This window comes from Lithobates pipiens, unplaced genomic scaffold, assembly GCF_037356315.1.
Source record: "Lithobates pipiens isolate NorthernLeopardFrog02 unplaced genomic scaffold, aLitPip1_a1.2 Scaffold_16, whole genome shotgun sequence".
In the NCBI taxonomy this organism is placed as follows: Eukaryota; Metazoa; Chordata; class Amphibia; order Anura; family Ranidae; genus Lithobates; species Lithobates pipiens.
Window position 1 is genome coordinate 559,824,109 of NW_027507748.1, and position 27,650 is coordinate 559,851,758.

General features: G+C 40.2%; 1 protein-coding gene across 13 annotated transcripts in view; it reads right to left on the reverse strand.

The window, feature by feature from the left end:
• The window catches only part of R3HDM2 (R3H domain containing 2), a 178,915-nt gene that overhangs the window by 51,895 nt on the left and 99,370 nt on the right, over positions 1-27,650 (reverse strand). For 9 of the 13 annotated variants that reach the window (XR_013274629.1, XR_013274628.1, XM_077483578.1 and 6 more), the window contains 9 exons: positions 27,520-27,606; positions 25,664-25,781; positions 21,541-21,619; positions 17,569-17,628; positions 14,988-15,128; positions 14,673-14,781; positions 11,215-11,310; positions 8,716-8,747; positions 6,457-6,510 (listed from right to left, as the gene is read on the reverse strand). Coding sequence is in view for 11 of the 13 variants with exons in the window: in XM_077483578.1 (XP_077339704.1) it covers positions 6,457-6,510; positions 8,716-8,747; positions 11,215-11,310; positions 14,673-14,781; positions 14,988-15,128; positions 17,569-17,628; positions 21,541-21,619; positions 25,664-25,781; positions 27,520-27,606 (776 nt within the window). In the remaining 2 variants the exon portion in view is untranslated. The remainder of the gene's footprint in view (positions 1-6,456; positions 6,511-8,715; positions 8,748-11,214; positions 11,311-14,672; positions 14,782-14,987; positions 15,129-17,568; positions 17,629-21,540; positions 21,620-25,663; positions 25,782-27,519; positions 27,607-27,650) is intronic. The other 4 variants (XM_077483582.1, XM_077483589.1, XM_077483586.1 and 1 more) reach the window with 1 other exon arrangement.

Sequence of the window (27,650 nt, forward strand, 5' to 3'; positions counted from 1 at the left end):
TATAATAGTTTATTGCAGTGTTTGGTAAAGTGTGAACATGATCTACCAGTGGGACATGCTCTCTATAATCACTTGTCTACCAAGGTACATTTGGACCCCTTTCACACTGAGCAGTGGCCGCATTAGCGCTAAAATGCAGCTGGCTTTAGCGCTGTTTAAGCAGTGCTTTTTACCCCAAAGGAGGAGTCAAAAGCGCCCGTGTTGTGCCACTTCTGAAGCACTTTTCAGGTGCTTTGGAAGTGCTGCACATTCATTTCAATGGACAGGGCGTTTTGGGTGTACTGTATACAGCGCTCCCAAATCACCCCAAAGATGCTGCTTGCAGGACTTTTCCGAACGCCCCACAAGCACACCGCCCCAGTGTAAGAAGTCACACTGAAATGTATGGGAGGTGGATGCAGGCGTTATTTAGAGGCTATTTCTAGCGCTAAAACACCTGAAAACCGCCTCAGTGTTACAGGGGTCTTATAGAGTTTTTAAACAAGTGCTTAAATCAAGCTCTCAGCTGCTACTGCAGCTGTGAGCCAGATACCAGTTTTGTGAGCCAATGAAGGTTTTCCAATAAAAGTGATCTAATAGACCCCCAATATCGCCATAAAGAGACCTGCCCATGCTGTCATATAGGGAGCTTGTTAAATTTTGTTTTTTACTTTATTGCTGCTAAAAAGGTAAGTTTTTTTTTTTTTTTTTTTTTTTATAAAACAAAGTAAAAGCAACCCAATTACCCACACACGAGACCATGTTTGTAAGCATCAAATGCAACACACATATGAGGCAACATTGCAAATGTTGGAGTCACAGCAATAATTATAGAGTAATCACTGTTAACTCTAAACCTATAACCTGTAAAGACGTTTAAAGCGTCGCCTTTGAACAAGAGAAGCCAGGGGCGCAGACTGGGGAAGAAAAGGACTAGGGCAGAGTATGATATGCTTACTACTTAAAAAAAAAAAAAATAAAGCTTTACAACAATCACTTTAACAAATCTGAAATGAACAGCTTTCTCCTATCATAATTAACACACTACCTTTTTTAACCATCAAGATTACCGTTTAGTGGCAAGTATGGACTATAGTCCTCATTCTCTCCACAAATTATACCTTAACCTACCACCACAACTAAGGAACATCCATTTCATCTGCATCTCTCTCACTCATGATAAAAAACAAAATACTGGTTAAAGCTCCAGTACCATCTACCATTCCACTATAAGCCCTCTTTTGTAAGAAACAATCCATTTCAAAGTTGTGCTTCTTACAACACTTCCTTTCTGGTTATCCCTGTGCTAGCTTACAATAGTTTGCTAGGTGTCTAAAGCGGACAATGCATGGATCGCAATTGGGCCAGGTCAACATGGACCAGCTGAATTTCGGTCCATGTGTGGCTACTGCAGTTGAACAGAATTCAATAATTTGATTGACTTCTGTTCAATCACTCTGTCAGAAAAAAAGCCAATCAGCCAAAGGCAACGGAGCTGATCTGTGCATTCTGACAGCGCCTCCGTTGCTGTCAGAATGCAATAGCACAGCAGGTAGGATGCTCCCCTCCACCTCAAAAACCCCTCTATGGCCAGCTTTGGTGTGTGTTCATTTTTCGATACTCCGATATGTCCATTAGTCCTTGCACCTACTTATTACACACAAGAAATTTCAGAAATCTTTATTTTACTAAAAAAATGAAGAACAAATGTATCCACAGACTGGGAGATTTCTAGGGTAAAAAAATATAGCTAATTTGCATATAGGCAAAAATTCCTTTCGCTACAGATCACAGGTGGAATGGCTGATATGATCATATGCTAACACATCATTCAGTGAACTTATTAATCAGACACTTCCTTCTTCACCCAAATGATCCAGAGGTTTGGCTTGGCCCCAGAAGCACCAGTTCTTTTGAGGTAGACATGTTTCCACAATCTAAAATATCACATATTAGCACCCTGTGCAAATACTCTTTGCAAAATTCTAAGAACATGATCTGAAAGAATTTGAACTGCACAATTAAAGAAGAATTTCAGGCATGGTATAATTTTTTACAGTTTCATTGGCCCAGCATGAAAAGAACCAACATAACTAGGTACAACTCTTGTTTGGAATTGGGGTCATATATACACCATACCTGGCCCCTGCCCCTGGATGCTGAAAATCAGTCAAGTAGATAACGCTACTGTGATTTCCACTTGTTTTCGAGTTCCATGCTGAGCGGCTGGCCTCATGCACTGCAAACATTGGAAGTCGGCCGCCATTCATCAACGAGGTGAAAAGCGCGACATCACCCAGTCTCTCCACCTTACCCAATCATAGAACGCTTTGCTTTCATTCAGAAAATGCAAAGCCTTCTCTGAATGGCAACTGTGCCGAGCAGCCAACCTCCTGCATTCGAGACGCATCAGGAGAGTGGAGATCACTGAAGTAGCAATGTCTGCTTCATTGATTTCCAGCTAACAGGAGCATTGACCAGGTATATAAGTTGAATCAATAAAATCATGTAAAAATATACCATGCCTGGAATTCTTTAGAAAATATATATCACAAAGCACCAATGGAAGATTCAACCTTCATCCATCAACATAAAAAAGGTGTAAATCTTTTTTACAACCATAAAGTCTTTGCCCTTTGGTGGGCTTAACCCCTGACGGGTCTTCAGGGACAAAATTCCACCAGACAGGTGCATTGTGACCCTGGACCTGGAAAGTGCTCTGCAGCTGACTCACACCTTGCAAAAAGGTATCCAAGTGATCGCCTTCAGCAAAGCCCAACCCCTAATGACACATTAAACACAGGGCCCCCTTCTTCTCATTGGGGTTTGGGTATGGCTTCCATGCCAGTACTGAGGATAAGCTCATCTGGAAAGCTGCAAAATGAGCCCCTTCTGGCTCTGCAGCAACTGAAAAATGTCTTCCTTTTTATCAAGATTGTTTTACTTTCAGCAAAAGGTTTTCCTTCTCTCAGAGGAAAGACGACCATTCTCATTGGACACTAACAAAAATCAAAAGCATACTGAAGGGGAAGGGGTTATGCTATGCATCTTTTTTTTTTGCCAGTGTCAAAACCAGAAGCAAAACCCAATGCGCCTGAATTACTTCACCCTGTATCGTTTAAAGTGGTTGAAAACATTTATAACCAGTGACTGGCCACTGGGGGTGGTGATCTGAATGCACACACTGCACAGTTAAGGGAGAAAAACTCTGAGCCCTGATTGGAGGGAAGGAAGGGACATACCCCCTCACACTACAGCTGTGGCTGTCAATCACTGGCCGTGTGTTAGAGCTCTGCTTCCCACCACATGTTTTCTCTTGGTGTCAGGGAAAAAGCTGTCAAATGACTCAGATAACAGAAGAATGAGGCAGCAGAGAGAAACCATGCTCAGAGCTTTGGATAAAAACAAGTACGCAATATAGTAGGATACGCTTTGTCAAGATTTCATGTCTGAGGTTTACAATCACTTTAATGTAGAAATATAAAAAAATATATATTAATGTGTAAAAAACAAAAGAATTGGTTAACCTGAGGATTCAAATATAACCACTAACAGCGCTGATACCACATCTCCATATACAACAAACAATTTGTCTATGTTAAGCATGTAGTACTTTTTTAAAAAACCAGCAAGTCTTATCAAAATTGGTGTCCAAACACCAAGTATTAAAGAACCAGCAAGACTTTTGTCAGGAATTAATGTCCATACACCAAGAGATCACACTCTATTCCTCATCAATGAGTGCAGTCCTTCATATTCATATTCATACAATCTTCTCAGATATCTGGGTGTGTATGGGTATGGTCCTACACCTTCACCATGTGCTGTTCCACCTCCGTGAATATGTATATAGATGGCTGCTTACCAGATTCCAATCACTTTAGAGCCTGTCTCCACTATGTGGAACTCCTCTGTCTGGTTCTGTGTGTCCCGCTGATTGCTCGGTAGGCTGCAGATCTCATCCAACACAGTCTCCGTGTGTGGACCCGGGTCCTTGTCGGCGTGATCACACGAGCAAGAGGGTGAGTGTTAGCCGACAAGGACCCGGGTCCACACACGGAGACTGTGTTGGATGAGATCTGCAGCCTACCGAGCAATCAGCGGGACACACAGAACCAGAGGAGTTCCACATAGTGGAGACAGGCTCTAAAGTGATTGGAATCTGGTAAGCAGCCATCTATATACATATTCACGGAGGTGGAACAGCACATGGTGAAGGTGTAGGACCATACCCATACACACCCAGATATCTGAGAAGATTGTATGAATATGAATATGAAGGACTGCACTCATTGATGAGGAATAGAGTGTGATCTCTTGGTGTATGGACATTAATACCTGACAAAAGTCTTGCTGGTTCTTTAATACTTGGTGTTTGGACACCAATTTTGATAAGACTTGCTGGATTTTTAAAAAAGTACTACATGCTTAACATAGACAAATTGTTTGTTGTATATGGAGATGTGGTATCAGCGCTGTTAGTGGTTATATTTGAATCCTCAGGTTAACCAATTCTTTTGTTTTTTATGCATGATAAGTTTTATTTTATAATGGCAGCTAAGTATTAAGAACCATCCCCAGGTGGGAGTAAGTTGACTGCACCCTTTGAGCGCTGGGAGTAGAGGTGAGCATATCAATTGTTTTGAGTGCATACCTCTGCCAGATTAGACTATATATTAATGTGTATTTATTTTTTTATTAAAAAATAAAATAGATTAAAAAAAGTTTAAAGTCACTAACAGATGGGCTACAAAAATAAGTAACTTTACATGCACCACAGCCTACCTTGTGCCTTCTCATTTAGTGTTTACAAACTGAATCCTACTATATAGGGTAAAGGAAACCTTACGGAATCAGATATGGAAATGTGGCCCACCTACACTTCTGTTTCACAGGTCTCACTTTTAGTCCCACTTTTTTTAGTCTTTAAACTGTATGGAAGTGCATAACATGGAACTTTGACAACTTGTATGAGTTACAACTTATAATCTGTCACTAGAATTTATAACAAAATACTAACAGAGTGCTTTTACATCAGTGAGTCAAAGGGAAACAAAGGTTACAGCATCTACATGGACCACTCTTTGAAACCTATGTTCATTTCTGACACTTCACGAACTGCCAGAGCGCATCTCTATTTAACAATCTGGCTTCCATGTAGCTGGATTGTTGGAAAAAACTGCCTTTCATTAAAAAAGCATAATGAACATCCCTTTAAAATAATTCTGCAAGTGGACCTTAAAACTTTGGAAAGGTTTAATTAAAATATGCATATGCATTTCCCTAACATTACTTCTACCCAAAATGTGTAAAGTCATCCAAATTAGACTTAAGTATCTGGGCAAATAGGCTTTACAATGGCATCAGTTTGAGAAGCTGCTGAGATCATCCATAAGTCATTGGCAGGTGCATTTGACTTGTAGCTGACGCCACTCTGACCTGCTCCAAGAGGGTTTTGCATTCCCACAGACAGTATATGTTTTCTGATAAGAAAGGGTTAGGCCAGCACTAATGAGTCTTTATATGACTTGCACTTTGATATTGCGTTGCTTATAGAAATCCCAGCACTGTCAGCATCTGGCCACTAGTGGGTCTGTAAAGGGTTAATTCCAATACCAAGTCAGGCTATTTAAGGATGCTTACAATGGTGCTGGGTGGACTTGATTTAAAAAAAAAAAAAAAAAAAAAGAGGCCACACCCTCTGAAACATTGTCGTAGCATCATACACCCCAAAAGCGGCTGGTTGCTTGCATCATGTGACCCCGGAGGCTGTGATCAAACATAGCGGCGGCTGCATTTGGTCCAGGACTGCTGCCATCTCCACAATGTCAGCTGGAGATCCTATTAAGGGCAGTAAGAGAAGTTTGGTGCACAGTACTGCGGTGGGGAGATGTGATTGATAAGCTCTGACTTATCTTTGCGTGCAAGCACTTTTTTAGTTTTGTGATTACAAAAATAAAGGGTATTGCACCACAGCCTATGAACGCATCTCTTCTGTTTGTGTTTTATGGGAATGCAAAGCCTACTTGAAGTGAAGAAAAGCCCATCGACAAAGGCCCTAATTGGCTCTACAAGATACCACTTACATATCATTAGTTTACAAGTCAAATACAAAACTGTAGGAAAAGCAGGAAAAACAGTACGTAACCAACCATAGGTTATTCAGCTAACAGAAATACGAAGCACAGCATATTCAGCTAGCCTTTCTGTATTCTGGACCTTGTGGTACAAGAGCACTGAATAGCCAAGGGTTGTAAATGTTTTAATAAACAAAAAATGATGGACAAAAAACATTATGAAGCAGCCATGAATATCGGCCGATGGAGAGAACAGTTCTGCCCAATGCCCCGACATTACAAAACAGGACACTGCAACAAACTACATGTCAATAAGAACCTCACAAGCAGCCATGCGAGGAAGGCGTGGGTATCAGTGACCTTGACAAATAAATACTCAAGTACACAACATAGAAGATACCTAAACAACTGTCTCCTTTTGTGTGAGAGAGTGGAAAAGCCTTCTCTGTAGACTCTGTTGGTTACATTAGGAGGGAAGGAGAGAAACCATTTTAAGTCTTCTTTATCCTATTACAGCAAAGTTTTCAAGGTGGATAAGAAGAATTACAACAACTAAAATGATCTGATGAAATGCAACCACTGCTTTTATTAAATGAACCAGCATATGTAATGCCCAATTCCAAGTAAAACGAATGTTCATATTCAGAACATTTGATTAAACCTAAATTACTAAATTTGAAGGAATTCTCCACGTTAAAAGTAGCACCCGTGTTACAGAGTATTCCAATGGAGCAATTCAAATAGGTCCACATCTTTCACAATTTTTCTTGGACTGGAAGCTGCATCTCTAGATTTCACTCATGCCAGAGCAGGTGAAAATGTGTATTGCAAATTACACACTGTGTATTACAACTATGACACACAGGTTCAGGTTAAGTTCTAAGTGGAGATCTCCTTTACATAAATCCATTTCAAATATTTATATACTATGAGTAGATCCACATGTCAGTATGTACATTTGCGCTAAATGTGCATAAAAGCAAAAATAATGTGAACTATATACATGTTAAAAAGGACTGATCATTAAAATTAACCAAGAATTAAAAATAAAAAATAAATGTGCTTTAAGTTTCCTCATGTGACAAAGTCTAGACAGACTACATCACTTGGTCTATGGCTAGTATACCATTAGAAATTGCAGTCTATTTTTTCAGTCAGCTGGCAGACCTGTTTGCCTGCATATGGAATGTTCAAATATGGTTGTTGCCAAGTACATATGGAATTCAAAACTGAACCTGAAACAATATATTTGCTCACAATGATGAAGTTATTTACATTACACAGATCTCGTCACGTGCATGAAAAAAGTTCCATGTTAAAGTGCACAAGCCACCTATACTGAGACGCAATCTATAACTGACCCATAAATCTATCTGGTTCCTTATATGATAGAGATCAGTGGGACAAATTACAATGAAATACATTCATAAATAAGGTAACAGCTTAAAACAGATCCCCATATCAATAGCAACACACACAGTTTAAAACAGTAGCAGTAAACATATATAGTTGTTGCCCATGAGTTATACTTTAAATCCCAACTCCAGAAAGGAAAGGAAAGACAACCCTAAATTCCTTCTTTTCGCTACCTTGAGCTGCAGTGACATGATCATCCAGCGCTGGGTATTTCTGCTGTGTGTTTATGTCCTGGATCGATCCTTCCTCTGGGCAATCATGTCACACAGGTGTTTACTTGGCAAGCTAGAGGAGGGACCCTTTAAGGACCCAGAAGGGGACTGAGATACACAGGGGAGTGAGAAGTGCCAGCTGATAAGGGTCAATATACAGCACTGGACTGGCAGTCCCTGCAGGTGGGTACAGCATCAGTAAAGGACCTAGATAGGGGGACTCATGTGAAAATAATGATGCCACCAGGTATGGAAGACTTAAAAGTGGTTGTAAACCCTTCCATATACCCAGTGAAGTGACTAGCCTCGGGTGATGCACAGATTTAAAAAATCCTCCTACATAAGCTGAACCTGTTTATCTGCAGTCTTCTCTACAGCTGCTCAAAGTCCATAATTTGGAAAGCTTGCCTGAACTATCAGGGGGGAAAAAAAGGGGGCGGAACGTTGAAATTACACCCTGCAGAGCTCAGCGAGGAGAGCTGATTGGAAGGGACACTCCCCTTGACACAGTAACAGCTGAGGCTGTCAATCAGCTGCAGGTCCCTCACAGTCACCTTTTTTTCTAGGTGTCAGGAAAATTGTCAGAAGGGATTAATGCTGATAGAGGAAGGAAGCAGCAAACAAACGACACTTCGAGCACTTAATAAGCACACACTATAGAGGGATATGCTTTGATCAAATTTAATGTCTGGGGTTTACAACTACTAACAGCTGGCAGGATGGCTTAGAGGGGGGGGGGGGTAGTTTTTCTTGGAGTTGGGCTTTAAAAGCAACCACCTAAATGGGCTCACACCTTCCTCTCAAAAACCCATTAATAGATCTCAACAATCATCAAGAAATAAAAAAATAAAAAAAAGGGGGGGAGTTGCATACATTTCAAGAGCCAAGCGATTATTAAGCTGGGTCTTGTCATCCCACACAACTTAGCCAACTCTGTTGGTCACAGGTTCACATTTTCTTAAGAAACACACCAATATTTTATTGTACCCATAGGGTGGCCAAAGGAAAAAGTGATGCAAGGCCTGGCTTACCTGCTATCAGTAATATGACCATTCTGGGCTGACTGAAAGACATAAATTAAAGAAAAATGAAGAATCATGCAGAAGAAATATACAATTCTATTGTATGCAGGACCATGTACAACTGACTATGGTCACCACAGTGCACTATCCATATTTTATAGCTGGAAAACATTTAAGTCTGAAAAACATACGCTTGCTATGCACTTCATGTGGTTGGCCACCAAAGTTCTTATTGCTTGTATGAAGTAAGGGCACGCCCAGTTTGATTAGCCTTGGAAGCTTGTCTGCCTGCAGGGGCAGACCATTTCCCTAGCTGGTTATTCAACAGCATGTTCTTTGGCACCAAGCTGGACTTTTAAACTGCTCCTATTCATCAGTGGGTGGAGAATACCCCAGAAATAAAAGGCTAGCCATTCCCAAAAGGGAAGTTGTGCTTATGCTCCTCCTCCCTCCTCCGGTCGCGTCATACATTCCATTCACAGTGTTCTGTGAATGTGAAAACTACAAGTACAGGCACCCTTTGCAGCCATCGGCTTGTAGTACTTAATAAACTATCAAGGGCACTGTTAAGTGTTCCAGGTAGTTCATTGAGCTTTCTGTCAAGAGTGTATTTGCCTGCCCGTATTCGAGGCATGGGCAGATAGCTACAAAGTCTGCAGGACTGGAACATTACACCCACAATCTTGAGCACAATGCTTTACAGGCTCCTAAAAAATGATATATGCATATTAAAAAACCTGAAAAATAGAAAGTGCATTTATCATCTTTTTTTTTTTAAGAGGTTAACTTAACCTTTAGCCCTCGTTCACACTGAAAGCAGATTTGAAATTGTGCGAGTTCAGCTGAACTTGTGCGATTTCAAACCTGCATTTCAGTGCGAGTTTGGAGGCGAATTGAAAGACATCTGTGAGGGAGCACAGCGGCGTCACACCAATTGGGACAGAGCCATTGCTGGCAAAAGGCTGTGATCTGTCAAATTGTGCCGATGTGAAGGGGGGCTTTAGCACAAAACATTCAAGCACAGTCTTTCCCTACCTCACATCAGTTCCAAAATAAAGGAACCTGTGCCTGGGATAACTTCAAAAATACTAAGGCATGCCCAACTCATTTAGGAAGCCCATTTATCAACATAGCAACTTTAGTGAACCATTTCCCGACACTGCTGTTGCACATATAGTTGTTGTGGTACTGCATGCATCACAAAATCATTAAGTTTCCCGATTACAGAAACAGGTACCACAGGTAAATGTGACTAATGTTACCTTTACTGAGAAAATGATGGGAATATGTGGCATATGGGTCTGGCGAAAACATTGAATAATATTAAGCTTTGAAATTTTGTTCAATTAATACAGCACCAAGCCATTTGCATAACAGGAAAAGCACATTTATGCCTAAATGCTTAAGAGGGGAGCTTAGAAAATCTCAGTGAAAACCAACACAATGGTACTAGAGTTGAGACACATTTCATATTAGCATTCTTAGCTGGCCTTGTTGCATAGACTGAATTTTGGTCAGTTCCGGAAGAACCAGACAAAATCTCCCAAGACATCATGCCGAAATCCTTGAATTGAAAAATAGATCCACAGGTTAAAAAAAAAAAAATTCAGTTGAACATAGCCTGCATCCAATCAGATGTAGGCATTGGTATTTGACAGCCAGCGGTGCCGACTGCCAGATTACAATAGCTGCAGCCGGAGATTTGTCCATCAATGCTGTTTAGCATGAATGGATGAAATTGTTAAGATTTTTTTTCATTCAGCCCACAGACTGAACAAAAAAGTCTATGCATGTTTGGGCAGCTTTAAGCACTGGGCAAAAAGAGCTTCATGATTCTGGCTAAAATGAGAATCACAATTTCTTTGCTTAGAATCTTAGAATAAAGATCACGATTCTTGCGGTTTAATTTTCACATTATACAAATAAAATTGGGCTAACTTTACAGTTTTTATTTATTTATTTATTTTTAACTCATTAAAGTGTATTTTTTTTAAAATTGCGCTTGAAAGACCGCTGCGCAAATACGGCGCTACATAAAATATTGCAACAACCACCATTTTATTCTATAGGGTCCCCGTTTAAAAAAAAATAAAAATAAATCATGTTTGGGTGTAAGTAATTTTCTAGCAGAAAATGATTTTTACTTGTAATCAACAAGAAAAGGTTTGGTCTTTAAAATGGTTAAACTTCCTTCATTTACCAGAGTTCTTTCCTTTGATAAAAGAAGGAAAATATACTTTGTTTCTACTTATTCCAATGTTGAGATTAAACTCGTCAGGCTGCCCAGATTTATTTATTTTTTAGTTTCCCAGCTGTGAGAACTCTCTGCACTTGTTAGAAAGAATCCTGACATGCTGTTTTGAAGATCAGGAAGAGAAAAATACAGCAATTTTGATTCTTAAACGATTAATCTTGCAGTTCTAGCAAAAAACAAATACATTTATAAAATTTACTAATTCACTTTAATATGTACTTGCATACACAGCAGTAATGGTAATCTTAACTTGCCTCCCTTGCGAAAATTCTCTCCCGAACTCTCTGATACTCCTCCTCCCGCTCTTCTATGGATTTACTCCTCCTTCCATCTTGCAAAGGTACTCTAATCTGTATTTATTTGGAAGATCAATGAAATAAAGACATATGTTGGTGTAATAGGAATCATTTACTAATAAACACTGTGAGACAGAACAGTTTAACTAGTAGCTTGCATAATAACCAGAGCTTAGGAGGGACACTTCCACCTCCAGATACCATGAATATTATTTTACAGACCCCAAACTGCAAGAAACAGACAAACACATTTAGGCCCATTACACAAGGGTGGGCTCCATTGGAGTCTGCCGATCCCCATTGAGCAGGTCCATCTGTATCCGCTCCACTTATGCAGAGAGGGCACAGACACAGCCCGCTGTCCTCTATGGGCAGTCAGATGTAAAAAAACGCCTGTTCGTTTACACCCGTCTGCCATCTGACCTGCCAGACAAATGGGGAATGGACATGTTTAAACTGAGTGAACATGTCCATTGACACTGGAGACAGGAGGGTACTATAAGGTCCGATCAGTCCACCCTTATGACCCTAATACATTATTTAAGTATAAAAGTAAAAAAAGTACAAAATTCAAGCATTGCTGCAATTATATAAATACAAAACAGGCATTGAAACAAAGTTATAGATTCATATTAAAGTGGTAGTAAACCGCCACAAAAAAAAGTGCACCACTGTAGGTTTAAGTCATAATGCATCACTATGCACCGCATACCAGTACATTATGACCAACTTACCTGTACAAGGAGTTCTCCAGCGCAGTACTGTCACAGCTCCCCAGAGCTTCCATCTACATCCGGTCTTCCTTCTGGGTTCGTGGGCACCAGGTGCATGCATGTGTGGGGGCCCCCCGGCGCAAAGCTGTGAAGGCTCTGCACGAGTATGCCGTCTCTTCAGAGCGCAGGAGGCCAGTGACGACACCGGTTGAATATCTCCTAAAAAGTGCAGGCTTAGGAGAAAAATGACTATACCTACAGGTAAAAATCATTATAGGCTTACCTGCAGGTACAAGTTAAAAAGCGGACTTTACTTTCCACTTTAAAAAATAGCAAGGTAACACAGGGCCCCAAACCAATTTCAGAAACTAGACAGTGCGGTCAGAGAGTTATGATGCCAACTGGAGGCAAAAGACCTATCATATAGACTCCTTTTTACCATGCTTAAACTGAAATTTAGGGCTTGTGTATCCTAGCAGTCAAACGCATTTTTAAATGCAGTACACATGCATAAGTAAAAAATATGAATGTATGTCAATGAGCCTAGTTTACACCATTGTGGTGCTGTCATGTTTTTTTTAAACAAAGTATAGTATGCAGCATATTTTTATACATAAACGTACCAGAACATGTTAAAGAAAAAAAAACACACATGCATGCACCACAAACATGTAAATGCAACCCAGGGAAAAAAAATATCCCTAAAAAAAATGCAATGCAGAACTGCAGACTGAACGTGGGGATTGCGGTGTATCAAGCCCTTACTGTGGAAACCAATGCAGAATGGTAAATTTTGGACTTTACTATAACCACTTCCCGACCGGCATACGTTGATGTACGTCGGCAGAATGGCCTAGGCAGGCAAATTGGCAACAGGTACAGCCATTTGAAATTGCCCCCCTGCCATCACGTGCGCGCCGCCGCGCACCGGTCAGGACCCCCATGAGTCCGGTCACAGGTCCCGCTGACTCGATCGCCGCGGGGATACCTGCGATCGTCTCACGGGGAGGCTGAATGGGGAGATGCAGAAGTAAACAGCATATCCCCGTTCTGCCTAGCAACAAGTGACACTGATCTCTGCTCCCTGTGATTGGAGCAGAGATCAGTGTACACTAACACACACAGTCCAGCCCACCACAGTTAGTAACACGCCCCTAGGACACACTTAACCCCTACACTGCCACCCCTGGTTAACCCCTTCACTGCCAGTGTCATTTACACAGGAATCAGTGCATTTGTACAGCACCGATTGCTATACAAATGACAATGGTCCCAAAAATGTGTCAAAAATGTCCGATGTGTCTGCCATAATGTCGCAGTCACAAAAAAAAAAATAAAAAAAAAAAAAATAAAAAAAAAAAAAATAAAAAAAAAAAAAAAAACACACGCTGATCGCAGCCATTACTAGTAGAAAAAAATAAAAATAAAAAAAAAAGATTAATAAAAATGCCATAAAACTATCCCGTAGCAGCATCCAAATCGGTACAATGCCGACTTTGCGGCACTGCACCAACTCTCAAAAGTAGTCCCTGCACTACTTGTAAACGCTATAAATTTTGTGCAAACCAATCAATCACTTATTGCGTATTTTTTTTTACCAAAAATATGTAGAAGAATTACGTATAGGCCTAAACTGAGGAAAAAATATGTTTTTTTTATATATTTTTGGGGGATATTATAGCAAAAAGTTAAAAATTTGATTTTTTCAAAATTCTCCCACTTTTTTGTTTATAGCGCAAAAAAAAAAAAAAAAAAAAAAAAAAAAAACGCAGGGGTGATCAAATACCACCAAAAGAAAGCTCTATTTATGGGAAAAAAGGACATAATTTTGTATGGGAGCCATGTCGCACAACCGCGCAATTGTCATTTAAAGCGACGCAGTGCCAAATCACAAAAAGTGGTCTGGTCTTAAGCCAGCAAAATGGTCCGGTCTGAAAGTGGTTAAAGGCACACTTTTGAAGAAAATAGCAGGGTCCTAAATCTGATTTGCCGTAATTCCATATACATTTTATTAAAATTCTTACTACCGCACTTATTGAGAGAATACAAACAAGTAATGGCCTACAATGATGCTTTTCTTCCAACCTCTGCTCATCTTTTTGTTCTCCTGGTATACACCATCACCACATTTGTAAAAAATAAAATAAAAACAAATAGCAAGTCCCTAATGTGGTTTTCTTCATCCCTGGGATGTGTTCTGTTCTATTCTGAAGAAGGGGTTTATCAACTTAGCAGGAAACTGTCAAGCTCTGAACAATATGGAAGTGCAGCAATCCCTTCTCGTATATGCGTGTGTGTGTGTGTGTGTGTGTGTGTGTGTGTGTGTGTGTGTGTGTGTGTGTGTGTGTGTGTGTGTGTGTGTGTGTGTGTGTGTGTGTGTATATATATATATATATATATTTTTTTTTTTTTTTTTACACACACACACACACACACACACACACACACACACACACACACACACACACACACACACTTTAGGTCACGCTCAGTGAGTAGACATCAGTGCCGCTATTCCTGCAAATATCTCCTAAACCTGTTAGGTTTGGGAGATATTTCTTGCACCTACAAGTAAGCCTTAATCTAGGCCTACCTGTAGGTTAAAGTGGTTGTAATGGGTTTACAACCAGTTTAACAGCTCGGAATACACACAATGAATTAAAATGAAAAAATAAAAATAAAGTCAACTGTCCACACCCTTACCTGATTATCATCACGGTCCATGCTGGCATCGTCTCTTTTTAGGATGAATCTTTGTTGAAATTCACAACTCTTTTCATCTTTGATGTGCTCAGAGAACCTTTGCTCAGGTCTACAGAAAAATAATATATGTGACTTTTAAGCCAATGAGTAGAACAGTTTAAATAAAATCTTTTTTGTAACACAAAGATAAATGTGACTTACAAAACTAACTAAATTTGTCAAATACTGTTAAACCATACAATACACCATAGCTGGTTACAAATTGTAACAGGAGGATAAAGATTGCAGCAAAAATTGCCAAAACAAGCTACTTACATTCTTGTGTTACTGGTTTTATTAATGATTACAGCTTTGCCTGTTTGGTCTACATTGTGATCCATGCCAAAATAAGCAGCAGCACGGTGTAAAAGCATCCTGTGATATGAGGTCATCTGTGGAAACTTCTTAAACTGATTGCTGAAAAAGGGAGACAATGTACATGCAAGAGTCAATAGATTTTCCATGAATGTTTTCAATTTATGTTTTTTCTTAATGCCTATGAACTGACAGAATGTTTTTTAAATGTTATCCACTGCTATAGTCTAAGGCTCCATTCACACTTGTATGACTCCAAAGTCACAATGACTTTGGAGTGCAACTTTGAATGGGTGCAACTTGGATGTGACTTGTCCATCTGCAAAGTCGGACCCACTGTTGCATGTAAAACATTAAGAACTTAAAGCGTCACTAAACCCACATCATAAAGAACAATCAATAAATGTATTACATGCGGTTCATACTCAACCAGTCCTTGGGAAATTTGTTTTCTGTATGCTGTAAAAAAAACTGGTTGATCCTGCTGCTATCTTCCCCCTTTGTCCAAGTCCCCAATGCAGCTAGGAATTTTGCAAAGCAGTGTTGTCAGCTCTACACATGCTCAGTTTTCAGTGAGTTTCTATGATGAGCATTTCCTCTCTATCAAAACTGAGCAGCCCATTTGACTATAGAGTCACACATGTGGGCATACACACTGTGGTAAATGACAGCCCATTCCCCAGCTCCTCCACCATGCCCACTAACCAGCTAAACGCTATGGGGGTGGGATATTACAAGTAGATTGATGGAAGCTTCGCCACCCTCTTATTCTAAAACACAGGCTGGAGGGGCATGACACAGCCTGTGACTGGCATAAATCCACACCATGTTATTACCCAAAATAATAAAGCTTTCATTTCAAATATACAGTATCTCACAAAAGTACATACACCATTGACATTTTTGTTAATATTTTATAATATCTTTTCATGTGACAACACTGAAGAAATTACACTTTGCTTGTCTGAATAACTGTAGGTGTGAGAATGTAAGCAGGAATGAACCTCTCTGAAGGTCCCTGGCTGACAAAATCTAGTGGCAGTTCCAGTGTATGTAAAGCCAAAACCTTTTTAAGTTCTGGATGCAATGTGAAAGGGTTAGCACCTCTGTAAGGTTTTTACTTCTGACTATGCCCAAGTGGGGAGATTTATTCTCTCTATTAACCCTAGGAACCATTGTATCCATTACAGGAAGTGATGGCCAAACCAATATTTGGGGCTGTCATGGGTAAAGAAATTTTCTAATGGGACACCAGTTCTGATGGTAATTGTCCAATGGGAGACCACCTCTTACTTCCAGGTAAGTTTTTGTAACAGGCAGTGAAGAGAAATCTCTGTGGCTGGACATAAAAAAAAAAATAAAAAAAAAGAAGAGGAAAAAACCCAAATTGGGATCTCCACCATTCCCTAGTCTTCCCAAAACTAAAAAATGCGTTTTATACATTTCACGCATATGCAGTTAATCACACATTTGATGTGCAGAACTAAATACATGTATGTGTTTGTAATCATTTTACATACATGTTTATTGCTTAATTATCATGCAATATGAGAGAATAAAACAAATAATTATTTCACAGTACGGTTGCATGATATTTTAAAGCTGCAAAGCACATAGATTTGAACTAGGTACAAATAAAAGGATGAGACTTTACCTTGGAATGCAGTAAAGTTTATGCATTTTACTACAGCAACAAACAATTTTGAACACTACCATCACTAAGATCCCCTTCACACTGGGGCGGTGCGAGTGTTAGTGGTAAAGTGCCACTAGTTTTAGCTGTGCTTTACTAATGTGATAGCAACGCTTTTCGGCCGCTAGTGGGGCGTTTTTAACCCCCGCTAGCGGCCGAAGGGGATAATAGCACCCCTGTTGCGGCGCTGCTGAGGAACTTTGGCAGTGCTGCCCATTAATTTCAATAGGCAGGGAGGTGCAGACACCGCTCCCGCACCGTCCCAAAGATGCTGCTTGCAGGAATTTTTTTTCTGTCCTGCAAGCCCACCCCTCAGTGTAAAAGCACTCGGCCTTTCACACTGGGGTGGCTTGAGAGGCGCTTTCAGTTGCTATATTTAGTGCTAAAACGCCCGAAAAGCGCCACAGTGTAAAGGGTTCTAAGAAATACTGGTTTGCATTATTCAGCAGTGATCTGGTAATATATCAGCACTAATAAGCATGGCAGTAGCTTAGGTAGAAAGAATTCAAAATAGCAGACAAGACAATGATGAAGGAATGATGGGCATGTTAATACAACTATGTAAAGGCTCATAAGACCAGAACAGGCATCATGGCTTTTATCTTCCAACTACAAACATTTGAAGGTATTTAATGTCGCATGCAAGAATTCTTTCCTTTCCAATGTGTGAATATACATCTACATCATTATCTTTAAGGTTTCTTTTTATTTAGGTCATGGGGTAAAAATATGACCACATCTGGGATTAGCACTACATCACATGCTACATTAAAGCAGGTTACAGCTTGTTTATTCACATTATGCTTCTAGCTGTTTACATGGTGAGAAGGATCTTTGAGTCACACTTACCTATTATCATTAATAAATTCAAGGATTTCTTGTTCTAATTTTAGCAGCATCATTCTATCCCTAAAAGAATGAAATCAAATTACATTATTTTCAATCCAAATAGACCAGCAATAGCACCTTTAATTCAGCATAGTCTGAACACTGCAGTAGTAGCTTCACCAAACAGATCTAAAGTGTAGCATGTAAAATCTTTGGTTACATTTGCCTAAACATCTGTTCTTCACTATAAATATTACAATTGCAAAATCGAAAAACTAAATTTGCAAAAGGTAATGTAAGCAATCATATGTACTTCTAATATAAATCCTTAAGCATTTGAGATGTTACTAAAGAAAATGCCTGGGATTGCTGAAGTTTGATCCAAGAGTATAAACAGACCAGATTTAACTTGTTCATTGTCCAACTATGGGCTTAGGAACAGCTGGTAAAACACTGTATTGCTTAACTGCAGTGTAGAAAAGTAGCGAGGATGTCTGCTTGAATAGTTCTAAATATTTTGGCAGGCAGTAGTATTTACAGGAGAAAAAAAAATATGTGAACCCCCTAGAATTAGCTATTTTTTCTTCAGTAAGTTGTCATAAAATGTGATTTGAGCCTCATCTATGTCACAATAGACAAAACAATGTGCTTAAGCTGATAAGAAACCATTCTAATTTCTCTGGTCTTTACTGAACACACCCATTAAACATTCAGTGTTGGAGGAAAAAGTAAGTGAACTAATGACTTCAAACGCTAAATTGGAGGCCAATTGATGAAATTAGTTAGGAGGTGTGGTTTAGGGCAAATTTGATTGATAGAAGACACTCCGATATTTTAAGATTGTCGTTCATAAGAAGCATCAGCTGATGTGAACCATGCCTTGCAAAAAAGGAGCTCTCTGAAGACATACGATCAAAAGAGTAGCTAACATGCATAAGGCTTGAAAGGGTTGCAAAGCAATCTCAAAGTGTTTAGGAATCCATCAGTCAACAGACAAACTGTCTATAAATGGAGACCATTAAGTATTGTGGCTACTCTTCCCAGGAGTGGGTGCTCAGGGCACCAAGCAGAATCCTCAATGAGGAAAAGAACAGCCCACATTTAACAGCTAAAGGGCTTGAAGACATCACTGGAGCTGGCAAACATCCCTGTTCATCTACCATATGCAAGTCCTTGAACAGGCAGGGGTGTCCATGGCAGAACATGGATGAAGCTGCAGCTCTCCAAAAAATAAAATATATGAATAAAAAACATTGCTGCGTGTTTGCAGTTTGGCAAAGTGTGCCTTCGCAAAACACAACGCTACTGGGAAAAGGTTTTGTGAACCGATGAAACAAAAGTTGAATTGTTTGGGAAGAACACTCGACATTATGTATGGTGAAAAAATTTGCATGGCTTGCCAACATCAAAGCATCATCTCAACTGTGAAGTATGGTGGAGGAAACATTGTGATTTGGGCTTGCTCCACTGCCTTGGGGCTTAGACCACTTGCCATCAGCGACGAGAAAATGAATTCTCCAAAATATTTTAACAAAATATCCAACAGGATGATGTCAGGGTGGTGGCTGTCTGCCACCTGAACCATAAAAGAAGTTGGGTGATGCAGCAGGACATTCACCCTAAGCAGCAAAGTAAATCTACCACAGACTGGTGTCAGAAAAAGAAAATACACCTTTTGGAGTGGCCCAGTCAGAGCTCAGAACTAAACCCCATAAAGAGCTTGTGCAATGACCTCAAAAGAATCATTTACACCAGACATCCTACAAATGTGTCAAAACTAAAGCAGTTTTGTAAAGAGGCATGTCAATTTCCTCCTGAGCATTGTGCAGGTCTGGTCCAAAGCTACAGAAAGCACTTGCTTGAAGTCATTGCTGGCAAAGGAGGTTTGACACACCATTAAATACAAAGGTTTACTTACTTTTTTTCACCAGCACTGTTAATGTTTAATGAGTGTGTTCAATAAAGACACAAGAATTTAGAATTGCTTGCATGGTTTCATCTTAAACACATTGGGGTTGATTTACTAAAGGCAAATCCACTGTGCAATGCAAGTGCACTTGGAAGTGCAGTTGCTATAGATCTGAGGGGAAGCTCTGCTGATTTCTATCATTCAATCATGTACAAGCAAAAATGCTTTTCTTTTTCTTGCATGCCCCTCTCAGTTCTACAGCAACTACACTTCTAAGTGCAATTGTAGTGCAAAGTGGATTTTCCTTTAGTAAAAAAACAAAACAAAAAACTGTCTATTGTTGTGACTTCGATAAGGATCAGATCACATTTTAGGCCAGGTTAATATCTGTGTGGGTGGTTCCCACTGTGGATCCACACCCATTACCGCAGCCGCAACCACCTGCACAGAAAAATGTGGTGGATGCCTGCGGGTGCCATTATTCCTAATGATGCACTGGAAATCATATCCAACTAGGAACCCACAGTGCCCTTGCAGTTCCCATGCGTGCTACCATTCCAATAATTGTGCAGGGACCTTTTCCCTGTATTTCAGGAGGCATGGCAGCCCATTCAAATGAATGGCCTGCCGTGCTCACACAAATACATGGCTCGCAGAGCCATAACAAAGTAAACCTAGCCTTATGGCAAATTACTGCAGGAACCTAGCTAAAGCAGTAGTAAACTAATGGAATTAAGGAAATAAAAATAAAAAAGTGGGCCCCTGGGAAATTTAAGCCATAATGTGCTACTTTGCACTGCATACTAGCACAATATATGACAGACTTGCCTTAAAATTAAGCCCTCCAGCGATGCCCCCTGTCCACACTTTCATCTTCACCTAGTCTTCCATCGAGGTTCGGTTTGTGCTTTCTGGCCAACAGAATGGTTGGGCCATTGTGATGTCACTCCAGTGCATGAACATGAGATCACAGCCGCTAAACTTACAGCACACTCTGACATCACCAGTGCTTCAAGTATGAATATCTCCTAAATACTGCAGGTTTAGGAGACATTCACTGTATCTATGGGTAAGCCTTATTATAGGCTTACCTGTAGGTACAAGTTAAAATGGGCTTTAACTACCGCTTGAATTCCAAGGAGTTTATGTACTTATTCTTGCCACTGTAGGTGCTTGTCTGGAGTGCCATTTTAACCAGTTGTGGACATTTGAAATGCTACTTACACAAGCCCAAAAAAAAAGCAACAGTATTTACCTGCTGATTTTTTTTCCCCCTAGACCTTTAAGTTGACCTAACAGATCTCACCCCTTCCCCAGATATGCATACCCAACTCAATCCAGGGATGGTTTACATTCCATGCTTCAAGCCCCTGGTCTCTCCTGACTGCACTCACACAGTAAAAGTATTTTAGGCCTGTCTATCTCTGTTTGGGAGATGAGCCAGACACACAGGCCCAATGTCTGGCTTTTTTTTTTTTTAACCGGCTGTGGTCACCTGACATTTGGCCCATATGTACAGGGCTTAAGGGAAGGAGCAGTTAATTAGGGCTAATTAAACTTTAAATTAAAGTGTTATTGAGGGGTAAACCCGGAACAAAATGTTATCTTCTCTGAAAGGTCAATTGTCATTTCAAATACTTTTGTTTTTTTATTAGGTTTTTATTTTTTAGCTTTGTATAAATAAATTGGCCCAATTCCAATTTTTAAAACAGCGACTGGTGTATGTGCTGGAACCACTATATCAGTGACAGTTGCCGTTCAGCAATATTCAATCAGCTCTTTGACTTTCAATCCTGCTAAAAAGGGCGGAATAGACTTCGCCTACAGCACAGCAGTAACACGAGGTTTCCACAAGGCTATGAAAAAGGAAATACTGTGATGTCATCTCTGACATCAAGATTTTCTGTGAGCTCCAGCAGCCATCAACAGGGCAGAGCTACGTCAACTTTTATCAGAGTCTAACTACAGCAGTTGATCACTGCAATAATTAAAAAGTACACTAAATACACCAAAAAACAAAAACAAAAAAGATTGCCAAATTTAATGGCCAATTTTGAAAAGTTAAAATTGCAATTACAAGATACCTTGGGTTATTCTTCAGTGTGTTCACTAAAAATTCATGTACATCTATTCCAGTAGAATCTGTGTACTCCTGACTAGAATCTGTGGGGACAGAAGAAAATCACTTCTTATAAAACACCAAGTCTTATCTTAAAAGTCAGTAGTGTCTTTCTAAAAACAATAAATGCAACTTGCATTACTCTATAGTACATAATAATCAACAGTAACACTATTGCCATGGGAGTGTACCACCCTCAATAGAACTTGCTAAACACCAATTACCCTCTAGCGACATTACACATCATTGGTTTCACTTCAGAAAACAAGGGTCTATGTCCTTGGCAGTTATACAGACATGGTAGAATATAATGGGATTGTGTTTGACCACTGCTCACCCTCTTCTGTCACAACTGAGTGAATCCTACTCAAAGGAACCCAACAAAAACTTTCCTCCAAGTGTTTCATGTTAAAGTCATAGTGATGCAAAACGTTTGGCAGTGAATGGCCATTTACTAGTAACCTTATAGTAAGGCAGAATAGTTGTAGGCCGCCATACTACTTTTAACAGTGTAGCCACAAATACATTTTTCATTGATTCTATTTATAGGCAACTCTCCAAGCTTTTGAAAATGACCAATCCTGTCAAAATAGAAAAAGATTTTGGTGCTCAGTGCAAAATCCACGGAGAGACCCAGGAATCCATAAACTGATTGCATTGCCACCCACAGAAGGCTAGGACACTGGCAAACAAACGTTGTAAGACAGCCCCCATATAACATCTCTTCTATCCAGAATGCCTCAGTTTTGTGAGAAAGCATTACAAAGGGCCAGCCAAAACACAGGGGAATGGGACAGGTGTCCCTCAATGGACTTTAAGGAATCTTAGTCACACTAATAAACCAATTAGGGACAGGACTGAGGAAGGAATCTGCAGAACTTTCCCAAGAGGCTGCAAATCAGCTGCAGAAGGAAGAAAAATCCATCTCTTGTGATCAGGTCCCATGAATGCCTCCAGATTTACACTATTCTCTATAAGGGACATGTGGGAGCACAGGGCTATCCCACAATGGATATGTGCCAAATAGGAAAGAAGGAGCATCCATGTGCTTACTCCCCACACTTCAAAGTGGAGACCAAGTGTTCAAGGGTAGCATACTCCACAACTTCCAGTATAGGGTTCAGGCCACTAGCCAGTTCAAAAGAGAGGAGGGTGAACAAGGTGATCCTCTTGCAGCCCTTGGGCGATGTTGATTAGAGATCAGATGAGAATACAAACTCACAGAAGGGTCCTATATGAAAAAGCATAAAATGTTTTTTCTGCAAAACTAGATAAAGTTCCAAGCATGAGGACTGACAAGGTAGAAAAAGCTTTCCAGGAGGGAGTGGTATGAATGTGCCATCCAGTTCACTATAAAAGACTGATTGACTGAATCTGGAACTTCCTGGTTTAAAGAGACCATCTGAATGTCTTGCCTCAAGTCCAAGATCCCAGAAAGAGGGGGAGGCTGAAAAGAACCACAAGTCCACAAGGGAAGGAGACCAGTTGGATGAAAACGCTCTAAATAAACTAGAAGTTCTAAAAGAAGATGTTGGTAGAATATCCCCAACTGATAAGGAAGAGATCAATGGTCCTCTGTGAATGAACTACTTCAATGCTATTCTGCTCACAAAATCCTCATTAAACATGGAAAATCCAAAGTCACCAACGCCAACCACTGAGAAGCCTTATCCAGAGGGTACCTAGGTCTATCAGAGGGGTTCGGACAGAAATAGCCAAGAAAAATGATTCTATCTAGTAAATTGTTACCATTCAACTGGAGTTGGTCTGTAATGTTGAAACAAATCCAGTTGAATTTGATTAACTACTGCTAGATATATTATGCACCACCACAGACAAAACTACCTCCTTCAGTGAGGATCTACAGAGCATATCACAATAGGAGATGCCAAGGAAAGGTACTAGGGTGGACAAAAGATTCAGTGTCTCAAGCAATAATAAGTTCTTTGGGAGGACACTGAAAGATCAGATCCTTACTAGGAGAGGGAACAGTAGCAACTGATCCCGGTTAGCCTCCTAAGTCAGGGAGTCCTCTCGAAGAAGAGGACAGATAAGGTGCACATGCAAAGCAAAGGCAAATTTACTACCACAGTAAGAACAAGATTCAAGGGTGTGGGGATTCCAACCAGACCTTGTAAGATACACTGCCAAGTGCAGTAACACCCAAACCATGGTTAGGGGCAGGTGAATGACTTGCCAAACTTAAGGGTTTAGCTCTATGGCTAATAGGGGTAACTTGAGCACCCAAATGTTGAGTTGGCAAACTATCCAAGGAGTCATCTGGATAAACCAACATCCCCAACTTTTAGAAGTGGAGGGTGCACCTTCATGAAGGTGGTTTAGCCCTATTACCCAGAGATGGGAGGTAGGCTCTGCAGCCATAAGCACTACTATTGCTAATGTAGAAAGCTGGGGTTCCTCCAACCCCTCTACAGACCTCCTGGCATTGAAGTAGGAGCACACTCCAGCCACTATTGACATTGCTAATGACAATGTCAAGAGAAGGACCAATAGGACTTCCCTTGAAGAGTAACAAAGTCAGATGTTCCATAGCTGTATCACTGGCATCCCAAACCTATAGCCAGCGTGCCCAACGCATCAGTATCAACATCAGTCCCAATTAAATGAAACAGGGGGCCTAACAGAGCCTAACGGATCCTTAGGTGATTCTAGCATTCTGACATGGTTGGTATAGTAAAGTGACACAGGAAGGAGAGCCACTCCAGTTTATTTGAACTACAAATTTGCTAGAATGGGAACTTCTGAAAAAAACATCTTCAAGCTACTGAACAGGGGCATCTATGGTGGGAAAAGACCACTGATTAATAAAAAACACTTACATACTCAGACGGGACCCAGGATTCTATAGGGCGTTTCTAGTTCTCACAGAGGAATGACCTAAATTGCAGGTGTAATGGGAATGTATTTGCAGATGTAGAAGCTCTAATAGATCCTAAGGCCTGGAACAAGCTGATCTTCTACATGCAGGTTTGAACATACTGCATCAATCAAGTGAGAAACAACCTATTGAAAATCAGAGTCATCTGCAGGTGGCTCAAGAACAGCCTCTCCAGGGTTAGACAATTGGGACTTAAATGAATCAAACGGTAAAAGCAGCCTTGGGCTCAGCTTAAGCTTGATTTAGAGGCCCACAAAAGTCAGAAATAGACTCTGCCAGAGATGGCGTTGGGGGACAAATGTTCAATGTGGAGTTCCCTGTGGCTATGAGGGAGACATCAGCCTCATCTGAAGGCACAATGATAAAATGGGTCTCAGGTTCTAAATTACAGGGGTAATTTCCTTCTAAGGATACCAGATAAATGCATCCAGAACCATTAGGGGAATATGAGTGAAGTAGCAAGACTGTCCTTTAGGAAGACTGATAAAAATCACGTAGTGGAAAGAAACTGTGTTCAACGTGAGGCAAACTGGTGCCGATGATAGTTTCAGGCAGCCATGAGTGACAAAGGCACTGTAGGCTGGCAGTGGAACAAAACTGTATGATCCACATGGTGCTTAAGCAGGATGGTGCTAGCGCTAGACTGAATGCGAAGGAGAGCATGGAATGCATTAAGCACTCCATTTAGCAGATGACAGACATCTGTCCTCTCAGACTTAACCCTTACCACAGGAAAAATGGTGGTGGTAGGAAATTTGAAAAGGTGCCCAATGGTAAGGTAGCTCTCAATGCTTTAGCCCAACCAGCACCTAAGGCTATGCCACAGCTAAGGGCCTAGAAAGCAATCCATGGCGAACAATACGAAAGTCCCACAATGCCCAGTGCCCAAAGGTAACATCCCTGGCTAGCCCTGCAAATTATCCCTTCCAGTGGGGTCTGTGTACGGCCTCCAAAACTTTTCACCAGTGTAAGAATCTTGAAGTCACTAAGGAAAAATCAGCAAGAGGGGTTATACAGGGGCTGACTTACAACTTTAGGTTTGCCAGTGCCCTAGCCTCCTGTAGGCAGCAGTAAACCCCGACTTTCTGAATTCCTGTGCTCCTCAAAAGACAATGTAGAAAGTCTGTTCTGACAGTAGCCGACAGAACTAATCGGTCTAGACCAACTGATGCCACAATAATAAACCAACCTCTAGAGAGCATTTTCTTTGGCCCCTTTTCTTTATTTTTCTCATCTTTCTCAGGTCCATCCTTACAGCACTTCTCTTCCTTATCAGAAGGACAGCTAATATGCAAGTGAATGACATCCTAAAGCAAAAAAATATTCACATTACACATGCAGACAAAGCATGATTTAAAAACAATGCACTGTATCGGCCTAAACTGAGGAAAAAAATATGTTTTTTTATATATTTTTGGGGGATATTATAGCAAAAAGTAAAAAATAATGCGTTTTTTCAAAATTGTCGCTCTATTTTTTATTTATAGCTCAAAAAATAAAAACCGCAGAGGTGATCAAATACCACCAAAAGAAAGCTCTATTTGTGGCAAAAAAAGGACGTTAATTTTGTTTGGGAGCCACGTCGCACGACTGCGCAATTGTCAGTTAAAGCGACGCTGTGCCAAATCGCAAAAAGTGGTGTGGTCTTAAGCCAGCAAAATGGTCCGGTCTGAAAGTGGTTAAATCATAATCACAACAGAAACTACCCAAATGACCCTGATCAAATGTTTACATACCCCAGTTCTTAACCACCTCAATACAGTGCACTTATACCCCCTTCCTGCCCAGACCAATTTTCAGCTTTCAGCGCTCACAGTTTGAATAAAATTTACTCAGTCATGCAACACTGTACCCATACGAAACTTGCGTCCTTTTTTTCACACAAATAGAGCTTTCTTTTGGTGGTATTTAATTAGTGGGTTTTTTTTTTGTGCTATAAATTTAAAAAAAAAACAAATTTTGTGAAAAAAATGCTTCTTTGTTTCTGTCATAAAATTTTGCCAAATTAGTAATTTTTCTTCATAAATGTTGGACAACATTTTATACTGCTACATATCTTTGGTAAAATAACCTAAATTGGTGTATATTATTCGGTCTTTGTGAAAGTTATAGAGTCTACAAACTATGCTGTCAATCACTGAAAATTGATCACATCTGATCAGGCCTTTAGTACATCAGGTGTATCTATTTCTGAGATACTAAAAAGTCAGGAAAGTGGTCGCGGGTCCCTGAACAATTTTCCTGGTGGTTGTGGCTGAAATTTTAGTTGGTCTACCCGACCGTGGTTTGGTTTCAACAGAACCCCTCATTTTCCACTTCTTGATTAGCATTTGAACAGTGCTGATTGACATTCTCGATTCCTTGGATATCTTTTTATATCCCTTTCCTGTTTTATACAGTTCTACTACCTTTTCCCACAGATCCTTTGACAATTCTTTTGCTTTCCCCACGACTCAGAATCCAGGAAACGTCAGTGCAGCACTGGATGAAAGATGCAAGGGGTCCGTCAAGAGTCCAGAAACTCACTGACCTTTTATACACACACCAATTACAAGCAAACAGATCACAGGTGAGAATGGTTACCTTTAATAGCCATTTCAACCCATTTGTGTCAACTTGTGTGCATGTAATCAGGCAAAAATCACCAGGGTATTTGATCAGGGTCATTTCTGTTTTGATTATGGATTTAAAAAGAGTAAACACAGTTGACTAATAAATGACTTCAGCCAAACACTAACCATGAGTGAAAAATGTTTTTGTGTTATTCATATTCTATGAAAAATGGCGAAGAAATCAAATTCTGTAAACTTATGAGCACCATTGTATACAGTGGTGAAGTGAGCATAGCCACCCAAGAAGAGGAAGTGTTATTCCCATAATTATCAGGTGAAAAGAAGTATGAAATAAGGAACAATAAAACAAAATGCACCTACCATATCAAACAGCTGGTAAGGGTCATTTTTGTTTTTAGGTTTAGATACGCATTAAAACGATGTAAACATTTGGGAATAGGGCTCTATTCAGCAGCAACATGATATACATTACCTGAGGTTCCAAACATCCATCAACAAATGGCCCAGATGACTCTTCACACACCGCTAAACTTCTTACCAGCTTCAGTTTAGAGTTTGACTGGAGAAAGGGAGTGAAAAGACACTTCCATTAAAAAACTAAGA